This window comes from Phaseolus vulgaris, chromosome 6 (assembly GCF_051622355.1).
Source record: "Phaseolus vulgaris cultivar YP4 chromosome 6, ASM5162235v1, whole genome shotgun sequence".
NCBI classification, from domain to species: domain Eukaryota; kingdom Viridiplantae; phylum Streptophyta; class Magnoliopsida; order Fabales; family Fabaceae; genus Phaseolus; species Phaseolus vulgaris.
Genome location: NC_143503.1, coordinates 22,816,790 through 22,840,527, shown reverse-complemented (window position 1 = coordinate 22,840,527; position 23,738 = coordinate 22,816,790). Strand labels below are relative to the sequence as shown.

The following is a 23,738-nucleotide window of genomic DNA, read 5'->3' as shown; positions in this document are numbered from 1 at the left end:
AAATAATATGTGTGAAACAAAATGATACGGTGAATTTACTGCCTCTATAAAGACTTATTTGGTATTTTGCTATAAAGTCTTGTATGAAACAATATTTTTCATATAGATTGAATTTTCTTTTGACAAAAAAAATTTAATTCAATCTACTTGAATTCTTCTCTATATAAGGGGAACTTCTGAGAAAGATGAAGATGAAACATTGAAAATGAAGAAATGAAGCAGTGAGAAGAGCAACATAGAGAGAAAAAGATAGAGTAGATATCTATCATAATGGTAAGATTAGAAATCTCAGTGAGATGCTAGAAAGACTTTGTAATCTCACTTTCATAGTGGAGACATTTTTCACCATAATGGTGAGATGCTAGAGAGACTTTGAATTCCATCATTGTTGGATGAGATTGAGTGTTATCCTCACAGAGTGAGAGAAACAAATATTGTAATCCCACTTTCATAATGGAGGCGTTTTCACCATAATGGTGATATTAGAAATCCTAGTGAGATGTTAGAGAGATGTTGTATTCCATCCTTGTTGGATGAGATTAAGTGTTATCCTCAAAGAGTGAGAAAAAAAAATATTGTAATCCTACTTTTATAGTAGAGGACTTTTCTTCACTAGTTTTACTTCTCAAGTTGAGGAAGGTTTTCCACTGTAAAAATTCTATGTGTCATTATTCTATTTGCTATATTTTCTATTATTTGCTTATTGCATCTGCAAGTGCCCATCTTGTATCTACACTAAAGAGGGAAAATTAATTCTGAATTTTCCCAACAATAACCCTATTATATATATATATATAATTGAAAAAAAAATAGTTATGTGTTTATGTGATTTTCTTGGTATTTGTAGATTGTTTAAAATTCTAAATTTTGATGTGATTGAATGATGGACTTGTGTGTGATTTGAAATATGATTTATGTGAAAGTGTGATCAAAACATAGTATTTTCAGCAACAAAAATATTGTGTTGAGATTGTTAGTACGATGTCTTGATTTGTGAGTACTCGGTGAAAGGGACGATCCTAACTCTATTGGTATCTTGGAATCATATAGATGAAGAGTATTAGGTGTGAGAGTCGAAGGAGGTTCATATGACTGTGTCTGAAGTTTAAAAGAGTTTATCATAGCAGATCATATGAATTTACCCGTGTTATATGAGGATGAATTTCCTGAAGGAGAGATTATGTTGTGATGAGAACATGGTAATATGATATGTGCATGTCTTTGGGTGCTAATTTCAATACACCGATCTTTTGGAAGTAGAGTCAAGTGTCTAATTATTGTTGTTAGTGGATTTCTAGCATGAGTGATGTGGAACTTGAGATAATTATAAACACTCGACTATGTAGTACGTTAAAAATAGAGGATGTATAATGTTGACTAAATGATTTTTTTTTAAATTAACGTTTCATTGAAAGTTAAAAAAAAAATATTAGCTTACCTTGTTATTTGTTTTTTCTTTGTTTTAAAATATGTGATGATCTTGTGTTACACGTGAGTAGATGATTTTGCAGGTGATAGAGCTCCACTCTAAGTTGATTAAGTGTTTTATTTTGTTTTAAGATGTGTAAATATTAAATTTCCCATGAGGAGGGATATAAATGTTCTATTGTGCAAGAACTTCCTCCCAACATCTCATCACCTAATATTTTAATTTACCTCTCTTCCTCCACCTCCTTCCCGCCTTGGAGGTTCCTCTTGCCTCGGTCGACGCTTCGGTCGACGATCGTCTTCATCTGTCCGTCAAGAGTGGTAATCCCTTCGCCCAGTTGTCTCTTCCTTCCTCGGAGGAGATCACTTTAAACTCCAACTTATGCCTTGCACGTATTCACAGAGATGTCCAGCTTGGATAAGCTCCTCAATCTTATCTTTCACCGCCTAACATTCCTCAGTGGTGTGCCTACTGTTCTGATGGTATCGACACTCGTGCAACTAGTCGACATTCTCAAGGCTCATTGCCCTTCTTGATGTCTAGATGAGGTTGACACTCAAGGCCTCTTCCAGAATCTTTCCCCTATCAACATTCAAAGGGGGTACCTTGTAAGTCGGGGTCCTCGGTTCTCTTTATGTCTATCTCCTCGACCAATAACAAGTCGGTTTGATCGTTCCTTCTCCTTATCTTTCCCCCTCTCCTCTGCTTAAGCTCGTCAAATTTTGCAGCTGGCTTCTTGCACAAACTACCATAAAATGACCCTGGTCGTTGGGTCGTGACCATGTGATGCATGGCCACATCTGAACTTAGATTCCGAATGTTCAGGGTCATCTTACTAAACCTTTCCATGAACAACCTAAGAGATTCTCCCTTCTCCTAGTGAATGTTGACCAGGGCGATAGAAGTTAGGTGGTGCAGTCGGCTAGTGGCAAATTGGGTCCCGAACTTGGACACCAAGGTCTCGAAGTAGTTAATGGAGTTTGGAGGAAGCCTGTAAACTAGCTCAAGGCCCCTCCCTCAGTGAGGTGGGGAACACCCGGCACAGGACTGCATTGTCCGAGGTGTATAAACTCATGTATGTGGTGTACACGTCCATGTGCTCACCGGGGTCAGTCGTCCCGTCATAACGATCTATGTTCAGCCCTTTCCACGTAGGTGGAAGCTGCGCTCCAATTGTTCTTGAACGGGGTTGGAACCAAGAGAACTATTTTCTTCCTTCTCGGTCGGTCGACCTGCTCTCCCTTCCTCTCGAATGAACTCCTGCTTCTCCCACTCTTTCACTCCTCGTCTCCGTGAAATCTGGGTTCGGATGATACCTGCAAAAGGTACTCCAATACTCAAGTCAGACTTCGACACTTGGTATTCAGTGTGTTTAGTACTAGATGATAACGTACGTGATCCTTTGGGATTTGTGCTTATTTATATAATTATTGTGGACCCTTTGTTATTGGGTCTCATTAAAGATTTAATATGAAATTAAGAGTATATTATTTAATGTTTAACCTTTAATTAATTGACAATCCTCTACTTGGGGTGTGATGATCTCGATCGGTCTTGATCTGTTGCTGGACTTCAAATAGGTCGTATGATCTCCATCGGTACAAAAAGAAAAACAGAGAAAATGATAAAAACCATTAGATCTTAAAGATAAAGATAAAAGATTACTAAAAATACTGATTAGAATAACTCACACTATAAAATAATTATTAAATAGCAACTAATTGTAGAGACAAAACATAATTAATTATTATATTGAGTAAGTTAGATACTATTTATAAATTAAAAAAACTATTAGTATCTAAAGTAATTTAAATTATTAATAAAATTTTATCAAGTAGTTTCTAAATTGGTATTTAACATTAATTACCAAGATTTTAAGTATTAACTATTTTACCACTATAAAAATTAATTTAGAATATAAATTAATTTAGAATATAAAGTAGTAAGTAATTAAAATCTTGATAACTAATGTTACATATAAATTTGTAGTTTTTAAATTTTTATTAATAATAAAAATTATTTGTTTATAAAATAATATTTAAATTAATCAATATAGTAAATAATTATTTTTAATCTCTAAAATTAATTATTATTTAATAAAAAATATTAGTGTAATTTCAACTATTAATTTGTGCTCAACTCCTTTTATGTTTTCTTTCACCAAATACACAAGCCATGAGAAGAATAATACTTTTTCAGCAATTAAATTTCCAATCTTATTGTTTAAGTGGGAACCTATCGTATCTTTTACCAAAGAGTAGTTTGATTGCTTAGTATTAAACTAATTAGGCTATGACAACATGCATGCCAACAATTAATAATATAAAAAAATAATTTAAAATAAAGATGTAAATAATATTAATACAAAAATATATATTAATTTACATATAATTATTTTTTATAATAAAAATATAACTGATTATTTTTGATAGAATTTCCTCTTTCAATCACATTTTTTTATTTAAAAAGACAGATGTTAATATCAGTAAAACAAGTAGTATATATTAGAAAAAGAAAACAATTTGTGTAATTTGAGAGAAATTGATGGGAATCATAACTGTATTATGTTTCTTAGTTATGAGTAACATCATAGTCTAATCCCTGATTTGGCTATAATATCATAAATCCTTTTCAACCATTATGTACTTGGAAACCTATAGAAGCCTCCAATAGAAGCTCAACCATAGTTTATAACTGAAAATAAAATAAAAAATGCACAGCAGTTGTAGGCTAGACAATGATACAAGTAGTGATAGTTAAGCAAGTGGCTGTATTTGGAGTTTCAATAACTAGTTAGTTAAACCATGCCATCTTGCAATGACCCACTGCTTAATTGTGGGGACATGCTAAATCACTTGCTTAATTCTTTTTTTTTTTTTTTCATTCATCAAAGAATCAAATTAGTGAAACTAGAACCTTCAATTCAAGCATTTACCACAAATAAATTTGCCAAAATATTCCATCATTGTTCTTCTGACGCATGGCACCTGAGTGAGTGTTGCTTATGTTTGCAATAAATGTTTGCTATTTAGGCACCAAGAAAAGTAAGAAACGATTTCAGCCTCAAAATGTTACCTATATGTGTGATTTGCATTAGTGACATAGTTTGTACCTAAATGTTACCTATTTGCAGTTAATTCTAAACATAGTTTGTACGAATAGTGCATGTAAAATGAATATGAAAAAAACCAAGTGTATGTTCCAATGAACTTCACTACATATCATGTATTACAAGAAAAAATTAACTTTAACAAAAGTTATATTTAACATTTTCCACAGTTTTAATTCATGATTTATTTATTTTTCTTAAAAGATGCACCATCATTAACCTTATATTTAAGTAAAAACAAATTATCTCCAAAATTTAAAGAAATGAACTAAATATAAAAATGTTAATTATTTAATTACTCCTATAAAGCATATTATATAAATAATATCTTTTTTGGAGAGTTTTTTTTTATAATATACAGAAATTTTTTGTTGTTTTAAAATTTATAAGAACATATTGCAATATATATCTTTCCTGAGAGGATGTCAACTTAATATATTTTTTAAACCATTAAAAAAACATTATTCAATAATTTATTTTTAAAATAATTTTAAAAGCTCCTTTATTTTTTAAGATATGGACACATGTTTTTTTTCTTTAGAATTATAATGAGGGTTAAAGATAAAAAAAATGTTATAGGTTCGAAACTAACAATTGAATTATCATGAAGGGTAGTCTAATATATATGACTATTGACTTAAATTAAACAAAATATTACCATATTTGTTTATGCATGTAAATTAGAGATGACAATACGAGATGGTCCGTCCCATATAGGTCCATCTGTGTTTGGCCCACAAAATACGGATTGGGTTGGTCTGCCTCGCACAAGGAATGCATACTCATTTTACTGCTTCGCCCCGCATAAGAGGTAACCTGCGGGTCAGTCTGCATAAGAAAAAAAAAATCAAAAATTAAAATTTCATTAATTGTAAGAAAACTTATTCCTACGGTTAAAAAGTTAAAATTTTATCCCTCATTCAATTCATTCAGTTAAGATAAAAAAAAAATGAATTCAAGTATGAGGGTTGTTAGAAGGCTTGATTAAAAAATAGTTAAAGTTTTGTTTTGCATCTATTTTTTCCTATATATGTATGTAAACATATAAGAGTATCTTATCAAAGTTTCGCTACAAAATATTTTAATGAAGATGACTAATTTTTTAACTATCTTAATGAAATCTTTTCTATATTATTTTTTATAACAAATTTTAATATAAGACTTTACTTAAAACTAAATCCATTGTCACTCTAAATATTAACTCTTTTAGATGATTAAAATAAAACATTCAATTTTTTAAAATAAAATAAAGGGCACACTGCAATAATGAGTGAGTGGGGTATGATTTTTTTTTTTGCAAAAAAAAAAAAAGTTATTTTTTTTATTTATGTGGGTCAACCTGCCCTATCCCAATGTTGACCCGCGCGAGTTGCGGATTATGCAAGGTGGGTCTAAGCAGGTCAGCGAGCTAGATTAGTGAGTATGCCCTATGTTTTTTGGTAACGGGCTACGGGTCGACCTGCATGGCCTACCTCGCATTGTCATCCCTAATGTAAATCACAATTGCACAACAAAAAAGCAAGCTAAGTTCTATATTATAAACAAACATGAGTGAAAACGCACTAAAAAGAGCATTAAACAATCTACCAATCAAGACTCAAAAACTCACTCGGGACTATCATATCACAAAATAGTCAACCCAAAAGTCTGATAACCAACTTATTTCTCAATTTTTAATGAAATCCAAACAACAAAGATCAAGAAACCATAATTCACAAACCATTAAACGATCCAAGAAAGCTTATTTTTTATTATTATTTTAAAAGAAGCAAAAAGAAACTTAAACAAATCAATAAAAGATAAATCCTAAACTATGTATTACCGGACAAAATCATTATTAGACTTAATTAGACTTAATTACAAGAATATAATCACTATTAATGAGTCTATAATTAGACTTAATTATAGGAATATAATCACTATTAATGGGTCTATAATTAGTCTTAATTACAGATGTTATGTTAGAAAAAGAATCTGTACGGTTCTAATGCTATGGTGATATATATGGTATCAGAGCACAAAACTCTGATACCCGACAAACACAAAGCAAAGGCAACGGTGCACAACCATGGCAGATGCACCAGAAAAGAATAATGCCAACAAAGCAGAGCACGAAGGAGGAGGTGCTAAGAAGACCTACTCGCCATATGATCTCAACGCGAGTGACAATCCCGGAAACATAATCACACAAGTCCAATTGCGCGGAGAAAATTACGACGAATGGGCAAGAGCAGTAAAGATCTCGCTTCGTGCCCGGAGAAAATGGGGCTCCATTGATGGAACACATATCCAACCAGAGGACGAGGCACCCGACCTTGAAGATTGGTGGACCGTGCAGTCCATGATTGTCTCTTGGATTCTAAACACCATTGAACCAAGCTTACGATCCACAGTAGCATATGCTGAGACTGCACATAACTTGTGGGAAGACATTAAAGAAAGATTCTCGGTCGTGAATGGACCTAGAATTCAACAACTAAGGTCGGACTTGTCAAGATGCAAGCAGGAGGGAATGGTGGTGGCAACTTACTTTGGAAAATTGAAGGTCCTTTGGGATGAGCTTGCTAACAGTGACAAAATTCCATCTTGTACGTGTGGTGGATGCAAGTGTGGGATTGGTGCTCAGTTGGAAAAACGAAGGGAGGAAGACAAGGTTCATCAACTCCTTATGGGGTTGGATGACGCAAGCTACGGGACAGTAAGATCAAACATTCTGGCCTCAGACTCATTGCCGTCTCTGAACCGCGTATATGCTATGTTGGTACAAGAAGAAAGAGTGAGAATGATGGCCAAATCAACGGAAGAAAGGGGTTGGTCGTGGGTCTCGCGATGCAGGCCAACTACAAAGAAAAAGGGCGTGGAGATATGGTAGAAAAATTAATGACATGCAGTCATTGCGGTAAAAATGGTCACGACATGAAGGGATGCTTCCAATTGATCGGATATCCCGAATGGTGGGGTGACAGACCAAAAAGTGAAGGCAAATGGAACGACAGGGGACGCCAAGGGATGCGAAACAAAGGTAACCCGACACGTGCAAATGTGGCACACGCTAGTGGAAGCAGCAGTCAAGCCAACAATGACGACAAGAAACTTGAGATGGCAGGTCTGACCAATGAACAATGGAAGGTACTGGTTGATTTGATCAGCAAACAAAAATCAAATGAATCAGAGAAAATGACTGGTAAGAGCATTTGGGATTTGTGGATTATTGACAGTGGGGCATCAAACCATATGACTGGGTCACTGGAAAATTTGAGTGAAAAGGAAACTATACAAGGGTGCCCCGTAGGGTTACCCGATGGTGAACGTGTTCTAGCTTGCGAACAGGGAACAGTGACTCTTGAAGAAGGACTTGAATTGAAAAATGTCCTTTATGTCCCCAAATTAAAATGCAATTTACTTTCAGTACCTCAATTGACGGATGAAGAAAATTGTGTTGTAACATTCACTGATAAATTGTGTATTATACCGGACCGCACTTCGAGGACGCTGATTGGAGCAGGTGAACGGAAAGATGGGCTTTATTGGTATCGTGGGGTACGGAAGACTCAAGCATGTCATGTCAAGATGGAAAATCAACTAGCACTTTGGCACCAAAGATTAGGACATCCGTCATTTAAGATTGTGCAAATGCTTCCTGATATAAGTGGGAAATGTACTCGTGATGAGTTGAATAAAGTTTGTGAAGTTTGTGAAAAATCGAAACAAACGAGAGATAAGTTTTTCTTAAGTGCGCATCAAGCTTTGAATATTTTTGATTTAATTCATTGTGACTTATGGGGTCCTTATAAAACTCCTTCATCCTGTGGTGCTTCATATTTTTTGACAATTGTGGACACGGGCAGTTTGGATCTATTTGTTAAAAGAAAAAACAGAGGTATTAGTGACTTTGAAAAAAAATTTCACACTCGTTGAGAGGCAATACAACAAATGTGTTAAAATGGTTCGCTCTGACAATGGAACCGAATTCATGTGTCTAAAACAATATTTCATTCAACAAGGTATCATTCACCAAACTTCCTGTGTCGGGACCCCGCAACAAAATGGACGCGTCGAACGCAAGCATCGGCATATTCTGAATGTTGCTCGGTCATTACGGTTTCAAGGCAATCTTCCCATTAAATTTTGGGGGGAATGCGTTTTGACTGCAGGCTACTTAATCAATCTCACACCATCCTCCATTCTAAAAGGAAAAACCCCTTATGAAGTGATCCATGGATGTGTACCCAGTTACGCGCACTTACGAGTATTTGATTCATTATGTTATGCTCATAATCAAAATAGACAGCGGGATAAATTTGATAGTCGTAGCCGAAAATGTGTGTTTGTCGGGTATCCATATGGCCAAAAAGGATGGAAATTATTTGATTTGGAAACAGAAACTTTCTTTGTCTCTCGTGATGTACATTTTTTCGAAAATAAATTTCCATATTTTGAAGCCAAAAAGATGGACACTGCACCACCATTGCAAAACCCAATTATTGCCAACTCTTTAGAAACTGGAACGGACTCACATTTTCTTCATGAAGTTGCCTCCTCAAACCTAGATGAATGCATCGTCAACCAACCCATTGCATCTCCCATCCCAGCCAAGGAGGATGCTACCCTCACAGATGACTTCGACCACACTATCAACGACTCTGATCCGTGTATAGAAGCCTCGACGCTACCCGCGGATCCACCGCCGCGTCCGACGGAGATGGCGCCGTCGGTTTCTTCACCACCGCTGACGGCCGCGGTTCCCCTTGGGCGAGGGCATCGCGCGAAGCTGCCTTCCGTACGATTACGCGATTTTGTCGCAGCCACCACGATACCGTCAAACCCCTCTGTTCCGTCACCTCCTTCAACAGAATCCTCAGGTGTTTCGTATCCTATACATGATTTTGTGAATTGTGATTCCTTTTCTAAACATCATCAAAGTTTTCTTGCCTCTTTACACACCGAGCAGGAACCCCTGTTCTTTTCTCAAGCGGTCCGAGAACCCCGGTGGCGTGATGTTATGGCACAGGAGATTCATGCTCTCGAACTCAATGACACCTGGAAACTCACCGCTCTCCCTCCTGGAAAGAAGGCACTTGGGTGTAAATGGATCTACAAAATCAAATACAACTCGGATGGAACAATTGAAAGATTCAAGGCTCGATTGGTAATTCTTGGCAATCATCAAGTGGAGGGTTTGGATTACAACGAGACGTTTTCTCCTGTCGTAAAGACGGTAACCATTCGCATAACTCTAGCAGTAGCAGCCGCAAAAGATTGAGAGCTTCATCAGATGGACGTTCACAATGCGTTTCTCCATGGTGATCTTGATGATGAGGTTTATATGAAACTCCCTCCTGGCTTCCAAGAATCTCAACCAGGGGTAGTGTGCAAGCTTCAAAAGTCTCTATATGGCCTCCGACAGGCCCCCAGGTGTTGGTTTGCTAAACTATCTTCTTCTCTCACTCGTTACGGCTTCCAACAATCCCCGAAGGATCATTCCCTGTTTACTCTCAATAATAATGACATACAGTTGGTTGTGCTAGTCTACGTTGATGATCTTGTGATTGCAGGGAATAATGGTACTGCCATCCAATGTTTTAAAGGCTACTTAAATCAATGCTTTCATATGAAAGATTTAGGCCGCCTCAAGTACTTCCTGGGGGTTGAAGTTGCTCGCTCCCCCAACGGAATCTTCCTTTGTCAGAGGAAATATGCCTTAGATATCATTACTGAAGTCGGATTGTTGGGTGCGAAGCCCGCCACTACACCATGTGAAGAAAATCACAAATTGAGCTCCGCTACTGGTTCTTTTCTTTCTGGCCCGGCTACTTATCGTAGACTTGTTGGGAGGTTAATTTATCTGTGTTTCACTCGACCTGACCTTGCCTACAGTGTCCAAGCTTTATCTCAATTTATGCAAAATCCACGCTCCGAGCATTGGCAAGCTGCTCTTCGTGTTGTTCGATATTTAAAGGGGCATCCTGGACAAGGAATACTCCTACCTCGAGAGAACAACTTACAACTCTTTGGGTGGTGTGATTCTGATTGGGCAAGTTGTCCACTGACACGGAAATCTCTCACCGGATGGTTTATTCAACTCGGCACTTCCCCAATCTCTTGGAAAACCCAGAAACAACAAACGGTTTCTGCCTCCTCTGCTGAGGCTGAATATCGATCAATGGCTAAGACCACCCGAGAATTAAAGTGGATTAAAGACATTCTCGTTTCTTTACATGTTCCTCATCCTGACCCAATTCGTCTTTATTGTGATAGTCAAGCAGCACTTCACATTGCTAAAAACCCGGTCTTCCACGAACGCACCAAACACATTGAAGTTGACTGCCACCTTGTTCGAGATGAAATCATTCACAAGCGCCTTCTTCCATCCTATGTGCCCACACATACACAACTAGCTGACCTTTTCACCAAAGCTCTCGGTGCTAAAAAGTTTGGAGCCATCTTGGTCAAGTTGGACATTCAAGACTTACATGCTCCAACTTGAGGGGATATTACCGGACAAAATCATTATTAGACTTAATTATTAATTAGACTTAATTATTAATTAGACTTAATTACAGAAATATAATCACTATTAATGAGTCTATAATTAGACTTAATTATAGGAATATAATCACTATTAATGGGTCTATAATTAGTCTTAATTACAAATGTTATGTTAGAAAAAGAATTTGTACGGTTCTGTACGGTTCTAATGCTATGGTTATATATATGGTATCAGAGCCATTTAAAGCCTATCCTAGCGACTGTTTGTTGGGCCTATCGTGCCACCCGCTATCGGACCGCTATCGGATCACCCATAATCTATAGTCCCACGCACGAGTTGGCAGTCTCGGCGTGAGGGGGTGTGTTAGGACATTTCATTGTATATAAGTGGGTGCAAACCTCAACCCTATGAGCCGGTTTTATGGGGTTGAGTTAGGCTTAAAGTCCACTTCGTAATACTATGATTCTCCCCCCACACTTAAGTCACACTCTTCAATGCAACAAAAATAACTGAAATGACAATATAAGTAATAAAAAGTGAGAAAGAAAGATTCCCTAATCAAACTTGAGGGTATTTGAAGTTGCAATTGATCAACCTTCCCTTCTACAATAAGGACCAATATATTTTGATGTCATCAAGAAAGTCTATCCAAGACATAAAGACCATTAATGGACTATGAAGAGCACCTATTATGCTCGAACTTTGAGCAGTACGATGGAGCTGGTGTGGTTTAGGGTGGCGTATGAGGAGCTGGTGTGGTTTAGGGTGGCGTATGAAGTGATAACGGGTGGATCAAGGTTTTTGACAATTAATATAGATCCATGTTTTTGACAAATTTAAAGTACATAGATTAAGAGAATTTTAATTGGTATATGTTTACACTAAAATATATTTATTTAATCATGCGGAAACAAATATGTCGTCCTCATTTGATGGTTAACAGGTGAACAAATTAAAACTGTGCCAAATATTAATTAAACAATTTTGTAAAAATTAAAACTACAACAAAGAACATATGATATTATAGGACTCAATGTCAAAGGATATACATTTTCTTTTCTCCAATATTAAATATCAAGAAAGAAACTATAATTGCACAAATATCAAAATATATCAAATAACAATTGGATAAATGTCAAATAATCATTGAAAAAGGTAAAAATGATTAAATGTGTATTCTCTAAATAAATCAAGAAACTAAAGATAAAAAAAAAGTTAATATAAGTTTTGCAAGTTATATGATAAACTAAAAGTGTTGGAGTATGAGGATTGAGACGAGTATTGGGACGTGTATAAGATCAAGACATATGCATACATATTCATTCTTGTTCTCATACCCAATTTAAAAAAATAAAATACATATTCATACTCATACTCAATCAATGTAATGTGGTCATTCTCTATTAAAATCAGAACAAGTTTAAACAATATTCATGAACTCAGATCATTTCTCATTCCTAGATATTACACTAAAAGGTTCAATAATTAATTTTATTATAAGAGATTATTAATGCAGACAAGACTATGATTAGAAAAAAATATTAATTTGGTTCTGAATTTATAAAATATCAATTATTTTGGACAAAACTAAAATTCCAAAACATTATTAGTTTTTAATTACTATTATAGAGCTCAAAGAAATACTAATGTATTCTTCTCGTTGATCTCAGAGAAACACTAACACGTAAATTAGGAGATTTGAAAAAAAATAATCATTAAAAAAATTAAAAATTATTTTTATATAAAAGGCCAAGATTGAATTCTTATAAAAAAAAACAAGAAGTAATATATATTACCCAATAAAAATAAATGTAGTTGATTTTAAATCAATATTATTTTATAAGTATTTTCTAATAATTTTAGCAAAAGTTCTAAAATTTACAAACACGAGCCCACCTCTCCCACCTTCAACTAAGAATATATAAGGTAGAAAAGTAGTGAAATATTTTAGTATTAGTTTAATAGTCCTTGAAATGAAGATTGAAGTTGCAGTGTTGGAAAAAAAAATAACCAAACAAAGCATATATGCTACAAAGTCTTACATTGTTTCCTCATTCATAATTACAATTATATAATGTTACTCTAAAGTGAACTTTTCATCCTACAAGATCTAAATTTTGCATGAAGTACATTTATAATACTAAGAGAAGTAATTTAAAGAGGCCTAGAAATCCTAAGCAAAAAAAAATATAAATCCTAAAAAGGGTAAAAGAGGAATATCATATGATTGTTTCTAATCAAATTCAAACCATGAGTAATTGTCTTTGAGCTTCAATCCTCAAATCTTCCTTCATCTTTCTGATGAAATCATCAAATTTTTTGTTCAACTCCTCAGTGCTTAACACCCAATTTGCTTCTTCTTCTACAACCTCTTCCTCTTGAACACTTTCTCCAATCAGAAACTCACCAATTTCTGATTCCTTGTCTTCATCTGCAGCTCCAGTTTCTGCATTTGGCTCCTCCTCTTCTTTCAAAACTGATTCACTGTTCCTTTTTCCTTTTTCTTCACCTTCCAAAACTATGTTTTTTTCAATGTTTTGTTCACCTTCTTCAACCGAAAACTTGATTTCTATAGCATGTTCTGCTTCTATTTTCTGTCCATCGGGCTCATGATGAGTTTTCTCCACCAACATTATTGGCTCATTAGCCTCAACATCTGAGTATGGAGACTGTGATCCACCTTCAACATACTTAGAAGATTCACTTTCAGGAACACTGCTAGACCCAGATAAAGATTTTGTTATGCCAACAAACACAAGGAGACCATTGCATAGCAGAAACATGCAGTTCTTGTCTATGGTGTGAGTAAATAGTTGCAAAGAAAATGTAGAGAAGTAGAGGTTGAAGTGGTAGAGGAAAGCAAGCAAGGAAGATGGAGAAATGAAGAAAGAAAACAAAGACAGTGAGACTAACAATTGCACAAGCCTGATTAGACAGTTATGAGGTTTTGTGCTTTGAATCAAAGATTTTATTTTGAGGGACTTACCCTGATCCATAACTTCCAATTTGAGGAAGAATGGAAGTGGAACTAGTGGGAGTTTCTGGTAGTTATGAGAAGGGAATGTTGGTTTTTAAGGCCATGAAGGGATCTCTTATATAATGCTTGGGACAAGGGAATAGGTACATCACTGTAGTGTTTTTCTTTTAATTTCCAAAAATACCCATGGTTGGCAAATTTTTATAAAGCAGATGGCATAAATTGGATGTTATCCCAACTCCCAAACTTACCTGCTATTCAGGGTTTTTTGAAATAAATGCTGATAAGGACATGGCCAATTTTGAAGTTACTATTTGTCACATAAATGGGCAAATGGTTGTTCATGGTCACTGGTTTTGAGCTTGACATGTCAAAATGGTTTTCATGTGGGGTTTGAGGACAAAATTGAAGTGGTAATGACTTGGAGAAGGAGAGAGAAAAAGAAACAAAGTGAAACTTGTATGATCCTAAATACAAGTTCACAGTTAACAAGTTTTAGTGTAGAAAAATTCACATTTACTTTGCCTAAAAAGCATAGAATTGAGATATTCAAATGACTACATATACTGATAAACCTATTATAAATGTTAACAAATATGTAAGATTGATACATGGGCAGAAAGGTCAAACTCTGTAACCACCAGATGAATTGTTTGAAGGATGAAGAGTTGCATGTTGCAGGTGAAGAATCTGTTAATGGATTTTGCTTAGGAATTAATCCAAGTGACATTGCTAATTTGGTTGGTTTTGTTATAACAAGAGAGCCTTTAGATGTAAGCTACTATAATAATAACAAAATCATATGTGCTACCCTTTTCTGCAAGTCTTATCATGATTATGTTGAATTTTGGCAGCAACGAAGCTACTTATTTCTTAACTCACTCTGCTGTCAGTTGTCACAGCAGCAGCAGCACACTTTACATCGTGGCAACTGCTGTGCCTCATCATCTTATTTTTCCACCATACCTAACCAAACTTCAGCAAGAAAACTAGAACAAACATGCAATTATGTGACTAGTTAAATTCAGCACTTATTTTGAAAAATTATGTCATAAAACCCCTAAAATTAAGACTAAGATTAGGAATGCATTGTTCCCACTAACATGATTTCTTGGGTCATTCTTGGTAGTGGATAGCCCCAACCTTTTCCAATACCCACACAAAGACAATCAAGAATCAATAAAACCCTCTTTTGTTGTGTTTCTCTTAAAAAAGCTCTTTTAAGAACTTATTCTAAATTTTTAAGAAACTTTCCAAAATAACTTAAACACCTTTCATAAATTCTCACACTCCATTTACGACTTATCTTAATCATAAATTTCAAAAAATATATTAAGAAACTAACTTATAAATTAATATTTATTGGATCTCACATCAATTAAAAATAAAAGAAAAACATTTTATTTTAATACAAAATGTTGTTTTGTTGTGACTCTATTAAAGTCAACACATTCTGCTATACATTAGCCTTGTAGTTAGATATTAGATTTTAATAATAAACTAAATTTGCATAATCTTCCTTGTCACGTCAAAATAAGTTGAGCAGGATAATCTATAATTTATATTTAATATAAAATTATTTTAAATAATTTCTATTTTTTGTTTTCTTATCTAAAATGTGACAAGAGACTCCTGTTATATAATGAAACACTCAATTGGTAAAAGTAGAACTTGTTTGTTTTAGCTTCTAACCATTTAAGACAAAACTTGGCTTTGAAGGAAAAACTTTCTCCTCTCATCGAACATGTTGCAGGTTTGTCAATCATCAAAACTTGACTCAAAAAAATCTAACTATATAATAGTATTAAATGAGTTCAAAAATGGGCAAACACATAAAGAATGATATTTTTTTTATAAAAGTATTACAATAAAAAAAATTATTTTTAAATTAAATTAAAAATATATTTAATGTAATAAATTGTCGTTATAGATATATATCTAATATTTTATATATTGAGATAGACTATTTATTTAACGGAAAATTCTATATTTGATTTCATTTTATAATGTAACTCGTCGGCGTAACTAACTGCCAACGAATTTGATTGAAATAAGAGAAATATGTGACACGATAATTTTAAAATATATATAGTTAAATTTTAATATTTTAAAAACTAATGATTGAAAAAAAATAAAAATTTCAACCCGTTTATATTTCTATAAAAAATAACTTTATTTTCTTTAATTATAGGCATAAAAATAAGATAAACAATATATCACAGTGATAACTTTATTTTCTTTAATATTTTTTTACCAATTATCAGCAAAAAGAACTGCTAAATATTTCACAATGATATAAAAAAAAAAACAGTTAACCGGATTGCTCCGGTCAACTGTAATAAACCGGATCGAACCGGTAAAGCCTAAACCGAAACAAACAAAACCACTGCTCCGAACACCCACTGATTTGGGGGTTGGGCTCTGCAAAACCCTTCCAGTTCGCATCAACATTCAATAACCATCAACGCCGTCGCCGCCGCTCTTGCGGGAGCCTCCCTCGCTGCCGGTTACACCACCTTAGGTTTTGTTTTCGTTACTTTGCCGCTCTTCTTAGTAACTTCTCAGTAGCCGTTTTGTGATCACTCGCCCTTCTTAGAATTTTGATATGTGAATGTTTAATAAGTTTCTGAAGTATGTAAGTTATGCTCTGAGTTGGAACATTGCTTTCTCCATAAGCATGCATTTGTATGAGAAAAAATAAAATATAAAGAGATGAAATAAATTGAGCTTCTCTTAAGAGCTAAAATAAACTTGAGAGCTTCTATAAATTTAAGTGCATAAGTTAGTTTACAGGAAAAATTCAGTTTATTTTTCCTTCTTAATTTCCTTATAAGTATTTATGAAGAAGTTTTATCTACTGAATACCTTTGTGCTGCTATAGAATCAAGTTGGTCTGTAAATATTAGAAGTAGAGAATTAGGTAGCATATATGTGGTCTTGTTCATAAGGATTTTTGAGAGAAACAAAATCTAATTTAGAGTGCTTAGCCATTGTATATTGTTTGGGTTTGCTAATTGCATTTCAAGCTTCCCCTTTGCAGCATTGAGTTAGAGAATTATCCTTATTTTGGATGATTGTGATGAGCTTTAATTAACTCCCTGTTGTTAGACTAGGATCTCTCATCTTCAGTATCTGTACATGTTTTTTAGTTTTCTGTTGTATTCTACCTCTTGTTGATATGATATGTTGCAATTGCTTCTTCAGCTTCTATGTTGGTAGGTCCCAACATTAGTCTAGGGTGACATGTTGGTCTATATTTTATGCAGAAATTTTAAGGTTTGCTATACGCAACAGCAATGACAAGTTGATTCCCTGAGCTATATTATGTACACCACTAGTCTTGTATTGGGTTCTGCTCCTTTAAATAGATGATTAGTCCTCTTGTCTTTCCGTAATCCTTTTCTCTTTCCTTGGAGTGTTGTTATATGAAAGGATGGATGAATTTGTCATTTGGATGGCTTCTATATTTATTATATGTGGTTCTGGTGGGAAATGGCCTGATCATGGATAAGTACGATGTTCTTTTTATTTTATTCTTCTACTGTAGTTCTATAAAGACACCATAACACAATGCTGGGGTTCCACCTATGAACTGGCAATAGGTAAGTATTGGCTACAACAAATACATTGTGATATAATTAGTTAATCAAAGCTTTCAGATAAGTCATTCAAATGTGGTTGGAAAACTACCAGGTGTTACAATTCTGTTTTGTGAGCCCTCATTTTTTCTAGCTATAGGAAAATTAACCAGTTCAAAATCGTGTCAGATATTTGTGATTTCCAATTTTTGTCCAAGAGGTAGGGAAGACAATATTAGGCTATATTGAAGAGAGTTAGAGCCTCCAGGCTCCCGTTAGAACTAAGATGAAGAGTAGATCAAATGAAAAATAATTTATTAAAAGAGGAAAATCCAAGAAAACATTTAGTAAAAAAGGAAAGTCTCTCTTAATGGTTTGCCATATGTTAGGATTTCAAGTGAGTTTGGTCTTACATTGAGTAAGAATGAGCTTGAAGAGTAGTGCTATTTACTGAATGGATACGTAGTATTCTCACTATAAATATTCGTATGTTCTTGCTTTTATATTAGGCTGTATACAGAATACAGGGAGTTATTAGAGGGATATCATGGATCGTGCCAATCATATCTATAAATAGGAGGATACTAGATATAGAGGGGAAGGTGTTCATTTTGTATTTGTAGATTGAGCATTAGCTCTTTGTGAAAGGACAAATTCTGTGTGAAGGGGAAACTCTTGGTCTTGGAGGAGAGAGTGCTGTCCTATTTCTTGTTCATTTTATTCTATTCAATAAAAATATTTCTTTTCTTTCTCTTTTCAATTCTTGATTCCTAACATTCTGTTAAATTCGGCAGTTTCTAGACGCTGTTTTAGATAGGTTGGATACAGGATGGAAACATTTCAGAATAGGTTTGTGTTGATGTTCCTGATATCTGTTTTATATGGTCCATTGTATTGTGTGGGCTTCATGAAAGTTAGTATTATATAGTCGGTTATGTTTTGTTTTGTTTGAGTGAAAAGGAAAAAAAGTGATAGAATACATTAAAGTGAAAAAAACTGTTATTTGAATTGAAGAAGCTGGTGAAAAAGTGAGAGAAAATAAGTGAAAAATTTGTTGTAATTTTAATTTGTGTGATAGAATAATTTTAATTGTATATTAATATATGAAGAAAATAATTTACAATTTTTAAAAAATAATTTAATGCAAAAATTAATTTCTGAAAATGTAAATTAAAATAAAATAAATTTTAAATAAAAATAAAAATAAAAATATATTAAGAAAATTATCAAAATTTAAATTCTTTTATTTTATTTATTATTTTAGTTATTTATTTTTATAATACAAAACAGATATTCAGAAAATATTAAATTTATTTATTTTATTAATTATTTAATGTTTTCATTTTATTATAATACTAGTGGAAATACGTATGCATCTACCGTTGCATATGTATCCACTTTTTTTCTTATGATAATAAAATAAATTATTATTAGATTTTAAAAGAACTATGTTCATAAAAAATAATTATAAAAATTTAAAGAGTAAAATAATAAAATAAAATATATTAATAAGAGTAAAATTGATAATGAATTATATGTAGATGGTTACAAGGAAAACAAATATGACATTATTTTAGTTGGAGATTGCATATATGATATTAATAATGTTAAAATATTTTTACATAATGTTTTCTAGATAAAAAATTCTTGGTAATTTTAAGTATTTCTTAGATCTTGAGATTGTTGGTTCAGATAGAGGTATTTATGTGTCAAAAAGAATTTTCTTAGACATTCTTGCAGACGTAGGTATGGTTGAGTAAAGCCTATTCCTAATCCAATGAGAAGATGTGAAGCATATGTTTGAATATTCCTTGATTTGAGGGAGGATATTAAGTTTTTTATTTGTACCCCTGTTGGGCCTTGTTTGAAACAGTAATAAATTTTGGGCCTTGTTTGAAACAGTAATAAATTTTTATTTTTTGTCTTTACAAACTGGTCTTTGGGCCTTGTTTGAAACAGTAATAAATTTTGGCAATTGCTTCCTGCACTATATAACTGCATCCAATCATAGGAGAAAAACCGAAAATACCCTTCAAAAAATGGGGTACATATAAAATTACATTCTGGATTCTTTTTTCCGGAACACAATAATCTCTTCCGGATAATTTTTTCTGGAATGTATTATTTTCAGTTCCGAATTTTTTTATCCGGAATGAGATTTTGATTTTTTTTTCTGGATTTTTATATCCAGAATACAAAAATTTCTTTCAGATTTATTTTTCTGGAATGCATTATTTTCAATTCCGGATTTTTATTTCCAGAATAAAGGGTAGTTTTAGAATTTTTGAAATTATGTTGGGTGCAGGTTCAAAAGTGTTGGGTGCAGGGAGCATTTGCCATAAATTTTTGGGTGTTTCTTCCTGCACGTTTACATTTTTCTTCCTGCACCCCTACATTCTTCACAATATTAAAATTACCTTTCACAGTTTTGGATGATTCTTGAATAAAGATTTCGTAAGCAAAGGGAGTTTCTGGAATAGGAAATCCAAAAAACAAAAAATCGTTCTAGAATATTCTTTCCATATCATATTTTTTATTTCCAGATTGATAAATCAAGAGTTTATAAAATATCTTCCAGAAATATTTCAGAAAGAGCAATTCAGAAACCATTTTTATAAGGGGTAAAACAGTCTTTTCTGAAAATGATGGAGTGCAGGAAGACATTTGTAGAGGTACAGGAAGAAACACCCTGAATTTTTCTGGTTTTGTTTCGTTTTATGGAGTTGTCTCCAATTTGTTTTCTTCTCAGCATATTCATGTTTTTCTTTCCCTTCGTTCAATAATTTTCTTATTGTTGTCATAATAAAAATCAATTATTGTTTGACCTATCTTAATTATTGAAATTATTATTAAAGAATATCTTATTTTAAAGTATATTTTGAAATCATATCTTATAATTCAGTTTAACGGTTTAACTCCGACACTTGTATTTAGCTTTTAAAAAGTGTGACTTTTATTTTTTAAAAGACACGTAATTTGGATTTTTCCCAGATTTTACATGGAGACCTGTCTTGTCTAATAATAAAGTTCATAAGTAAAAGTTACTTTTACTTTTCCAATTTAATTTTTTTAATCTTGCAAGCTTCCTCGTTTAGACTAAGGATGTGACAGATTCTGTTTGTTGAAACAGTTTATTTGTGGTAGAAAGCTCCTGTTAACACAATCTTTCCAAATGATTCAGGTTAATGTAAGAACAAAAGCAGGATCTCAGAAGCATCACTGAGCTAGATAAAAAATTCCACTGCCTCAAGAGGAAATGAAAATAATTAGTTTCATTGCAAGCTGAGGAGTCTCATTAAATGTTGTAAGTTCTCTTTTCTTAAATAATTAAAAATCAAATGTTATAATTGACTAAAATATCAACAATTAAAGATTATGTTAAAATCTAATTCACATATAATTTCTTTTAAATGAAGTATAATTTTGAAAACTAATTACTGAGCTATTTATTGGTAGGAGTGTTCATCAAGTGATCCATTGCCTTCCGCATTTGAAATTGCACCTCTATATTAATTTAATTTTTAGTTTTACCTTTTGAAATTTATATTTTACATTCTACAATCTAAAATACATTATACAAAAATGTATTTTGAAATGTATAATACAAAATAAAAATATATATTTTGAATTGTACAAATTATAAATTTTTTAATTTTTATTTTATATTTTTGTAAGTTGTTTAATATATAATTTTTTTTATACAAAAAATATATGTTTCAATATTAAACTTTTTAATACAAAAGTATTTTTTAGTGATAACGATATTTACATAAACTAAACACATTTGACATAAACCATGAAAATATATTATATATTAACGATTAAAAATTGTTGTATAATATATTTTTGTTATAATTACCTTTTTGTCCTTATATTTAAAGTCAATATTAAAGATTTTTAAAAAAAATCAATTTGGTCCAAATGTTTTTTAAGAATGTTCAATTTGGTCTTTTCTATTAAGTTTCCACCATCTATTGGATTCTAGTCTTCATGTATTGGATTCTGGTTTTTCTTATAACTCACACCAGAGTGCTGCAACCCTTTTGGGTGTGCTTAGCCTTCTGTGACAGAGGGCAGTGCTATGCCATGACACGCATAGTGTGGTGGAAGGAAACGGTGGAAAAGTAAGAGAAGAGAATGAAGAAGAAAAAGAAAATGTATTATTCTATTATATCTGGAAAAAAAATACAATATATATAAGACTCTGTTAAACAGAAACAGAGTAACAAAAATAAATAACAAAATAACAACTTAATATCCTCCTCAAGCTTAGTGGTAGATGTTTATCAACCCAAACTTGGAAATTGCAGAAATAAAACCACCATGTTCAAGTGGTTTAGTGAGAACATCAGTAGTTTGATGATTTGAGGAGATTGGCAACAACTGGAAGAGTTTGGATTGTACTTTTCACGTACAACATGAAAATCTATTTCTATACGCTTTGTTCTTTCATGGAAGCTTGGATTGTGAGCTATATATCTTGTTGATTGACTATCATAGTAGACAACAATTGGGGTCTGAATTTTTATTTTGAATTCATCGATGAGATATTTTAGTCATTGAATCTTACAAGTTAGAGTAGCGAGTGCACGGTATTCAACTTCGGATGATAATTGTTGCCGTCAAGCTAAAGATTGATTAAAACCGTTCCTGGATTTTCTCCAAGATGTAGATAATAAGGGCTGCTTGGGTTTTGTGTGGGATCTTGGTTACTGCTTGAATTCAGAGTGGAATCTTTGCTACTACCAGAATTAGTTTCCATCACGAATCACACAAAAAGAAATTAAAGAAAAAACCCAGAAATCAGAACAAAAGAAAGAGCGGAAGCAGAGCGGGACTTTAACCCGCTCTGATACCATATTGATTGGTCGATCTTCATTCGTATCAAGAAATATGTATGGGTGTGATAACATGTATCTAACTACACATGTTGATGGATGTGAAGTCAGTGTCACATTGATAATAAGATGATCGATAATACCAAAATTGGCTAAAAAATCGTCTGATGTGAAATCTAACGTAACATACGAACAAAAATATCCCACTATTGGGAGATGCAACAATACAAACATATCATTTATCATAATGATCATCTCACCCATAGGGAAATTTGAAAGTGTTGGTGTCGTGGTGTCACCTTTCCATAAAAGTTGAAATAAGACTCTTATCAGCGGCTTCATAGCTAATGTTGCACAATAGCAACAACCCAATGTCTCAATTTGTGGACAAGGGATCCAAACTTACTTAATTTACAACCATGAGAGACCAACTTCAATTTGCCTCAATCATCACCCTTCTAGAGTTTTAAGACAAACTTAGTTTCGACTTGAAATTTCTCTTCTCTATTCCAAATTACATCTCTGCCAAATGCCAAATTCTTCCGCTAGTACTAAACTTTTTAAAAAAAAAAAATACATTCCAAAGTGCATAATTTAAAATGTACAAAAACCACCAAATATGTTCTGGATTGTACAATCCGGAACCATTTTGAAAACATGTTTAGAAATTGAAGCAGGATATTTTTTCCATTTCACAAATCCCATGGGATGCAGATTTAAATGATAGAGGTGCAAAATGAAGAGGTCTTCAAATAAACCAAAAATCAAAACAGTGAATACCATGTTCTTAAGGACAATACATTCCACACTCACACAATTTAAAGGTGCACCCCATGGGGTAGTGAAAAGATAAAAGTGCCCTATTTTAGATTTACAAAATGCATTCTGAATTTAGAAATACAATGAATTTCTACATTTCACATCCAGAATGTATTTTTAAATTTAGAGATATATTTTAAAATTGTATATTTTCAAATATTTTTTTTTATTTTATATTTCAAAATGTAAATTTTGAAATACAATTTTTATTTTCTAGTTCAAAATCTAAATTTTGAAATACAATTTTTATTTTCTATTTCAGATCACATAATATAAAATACAAATTTATATTTTATAATATATAATATAAAATAAATTTTATTTTATTTTTTAAGTTGTATATTCTGGAATATAAAAATATTGATGTTTTACTTTCTAAATTAATCCAGAAAGTCCATTACACACTTCAAAACTGAAAATCAACATTCTAAACTAGATAATAAATTTAAAAATTTTAAAAGTTATAAAAGAGTATGTTGAAATTATGAGGGTGTTAAC

At 32.9% G+C, this 23,738-nt stretch overlaps 2 protein-coding genes and 1 long non-coding RNA gene across 3 annotated transcripts; 2 read left to right on the top strand and 1 right to left on the bottom strand.

The window, feature by feature from the left end:
* Positions 1-6,575: 6,575 nt before the first annotated feature.
* Positions 6,576-11,859, top strand: LOC137833463 (uncharacterized). Its single transcript, XM_068641810.2, has 2 exons — positions 6,576-7,299; positions 11,710-11,859. Exons 1-2 carry the CDS (start codon positions 6,607-6,609, stop codon positions 11,857-11,859), a joined length of 843 nt encoding a protein of 280 aa, XP_068497911.2. The 5' UTR covers positions 6,576-6,606.
* Positions 11,860-13,048: 1,189 nt separating this feature from the next.
* Positions 13,049-14,113, bottom strand: LOC137831349 (uncharacterized). The gene has a single exon (XM_068638987.2). The coding sequence runs from the start codon at positions 14,022-14,024 to the stop codon at positions 13,272-13,274; it is 753 nt and encodes a 250-aa protein (XP_068495088.1). The 5' UTR covers positions 14,025-14,113; the 3' UTR covers positions 13,049-13,271.
* A 2,186-nt stretch (positions 14,114-16,299) lies between these two features.
* On the top strand, positions 16,300-17,678 carry LOC137831348 (uncharacterized). Its single transcript, XR_011084420.2, has 2 exons — positions 16,300-16,526; positions 17,272-17,678. It is a non-coding gene; the product is annotated as an uncharacterized LOC137831348 (long non-coding RNA).
* Positions 17,679-23,738: the final 6,060 nt, after the last annotated feature.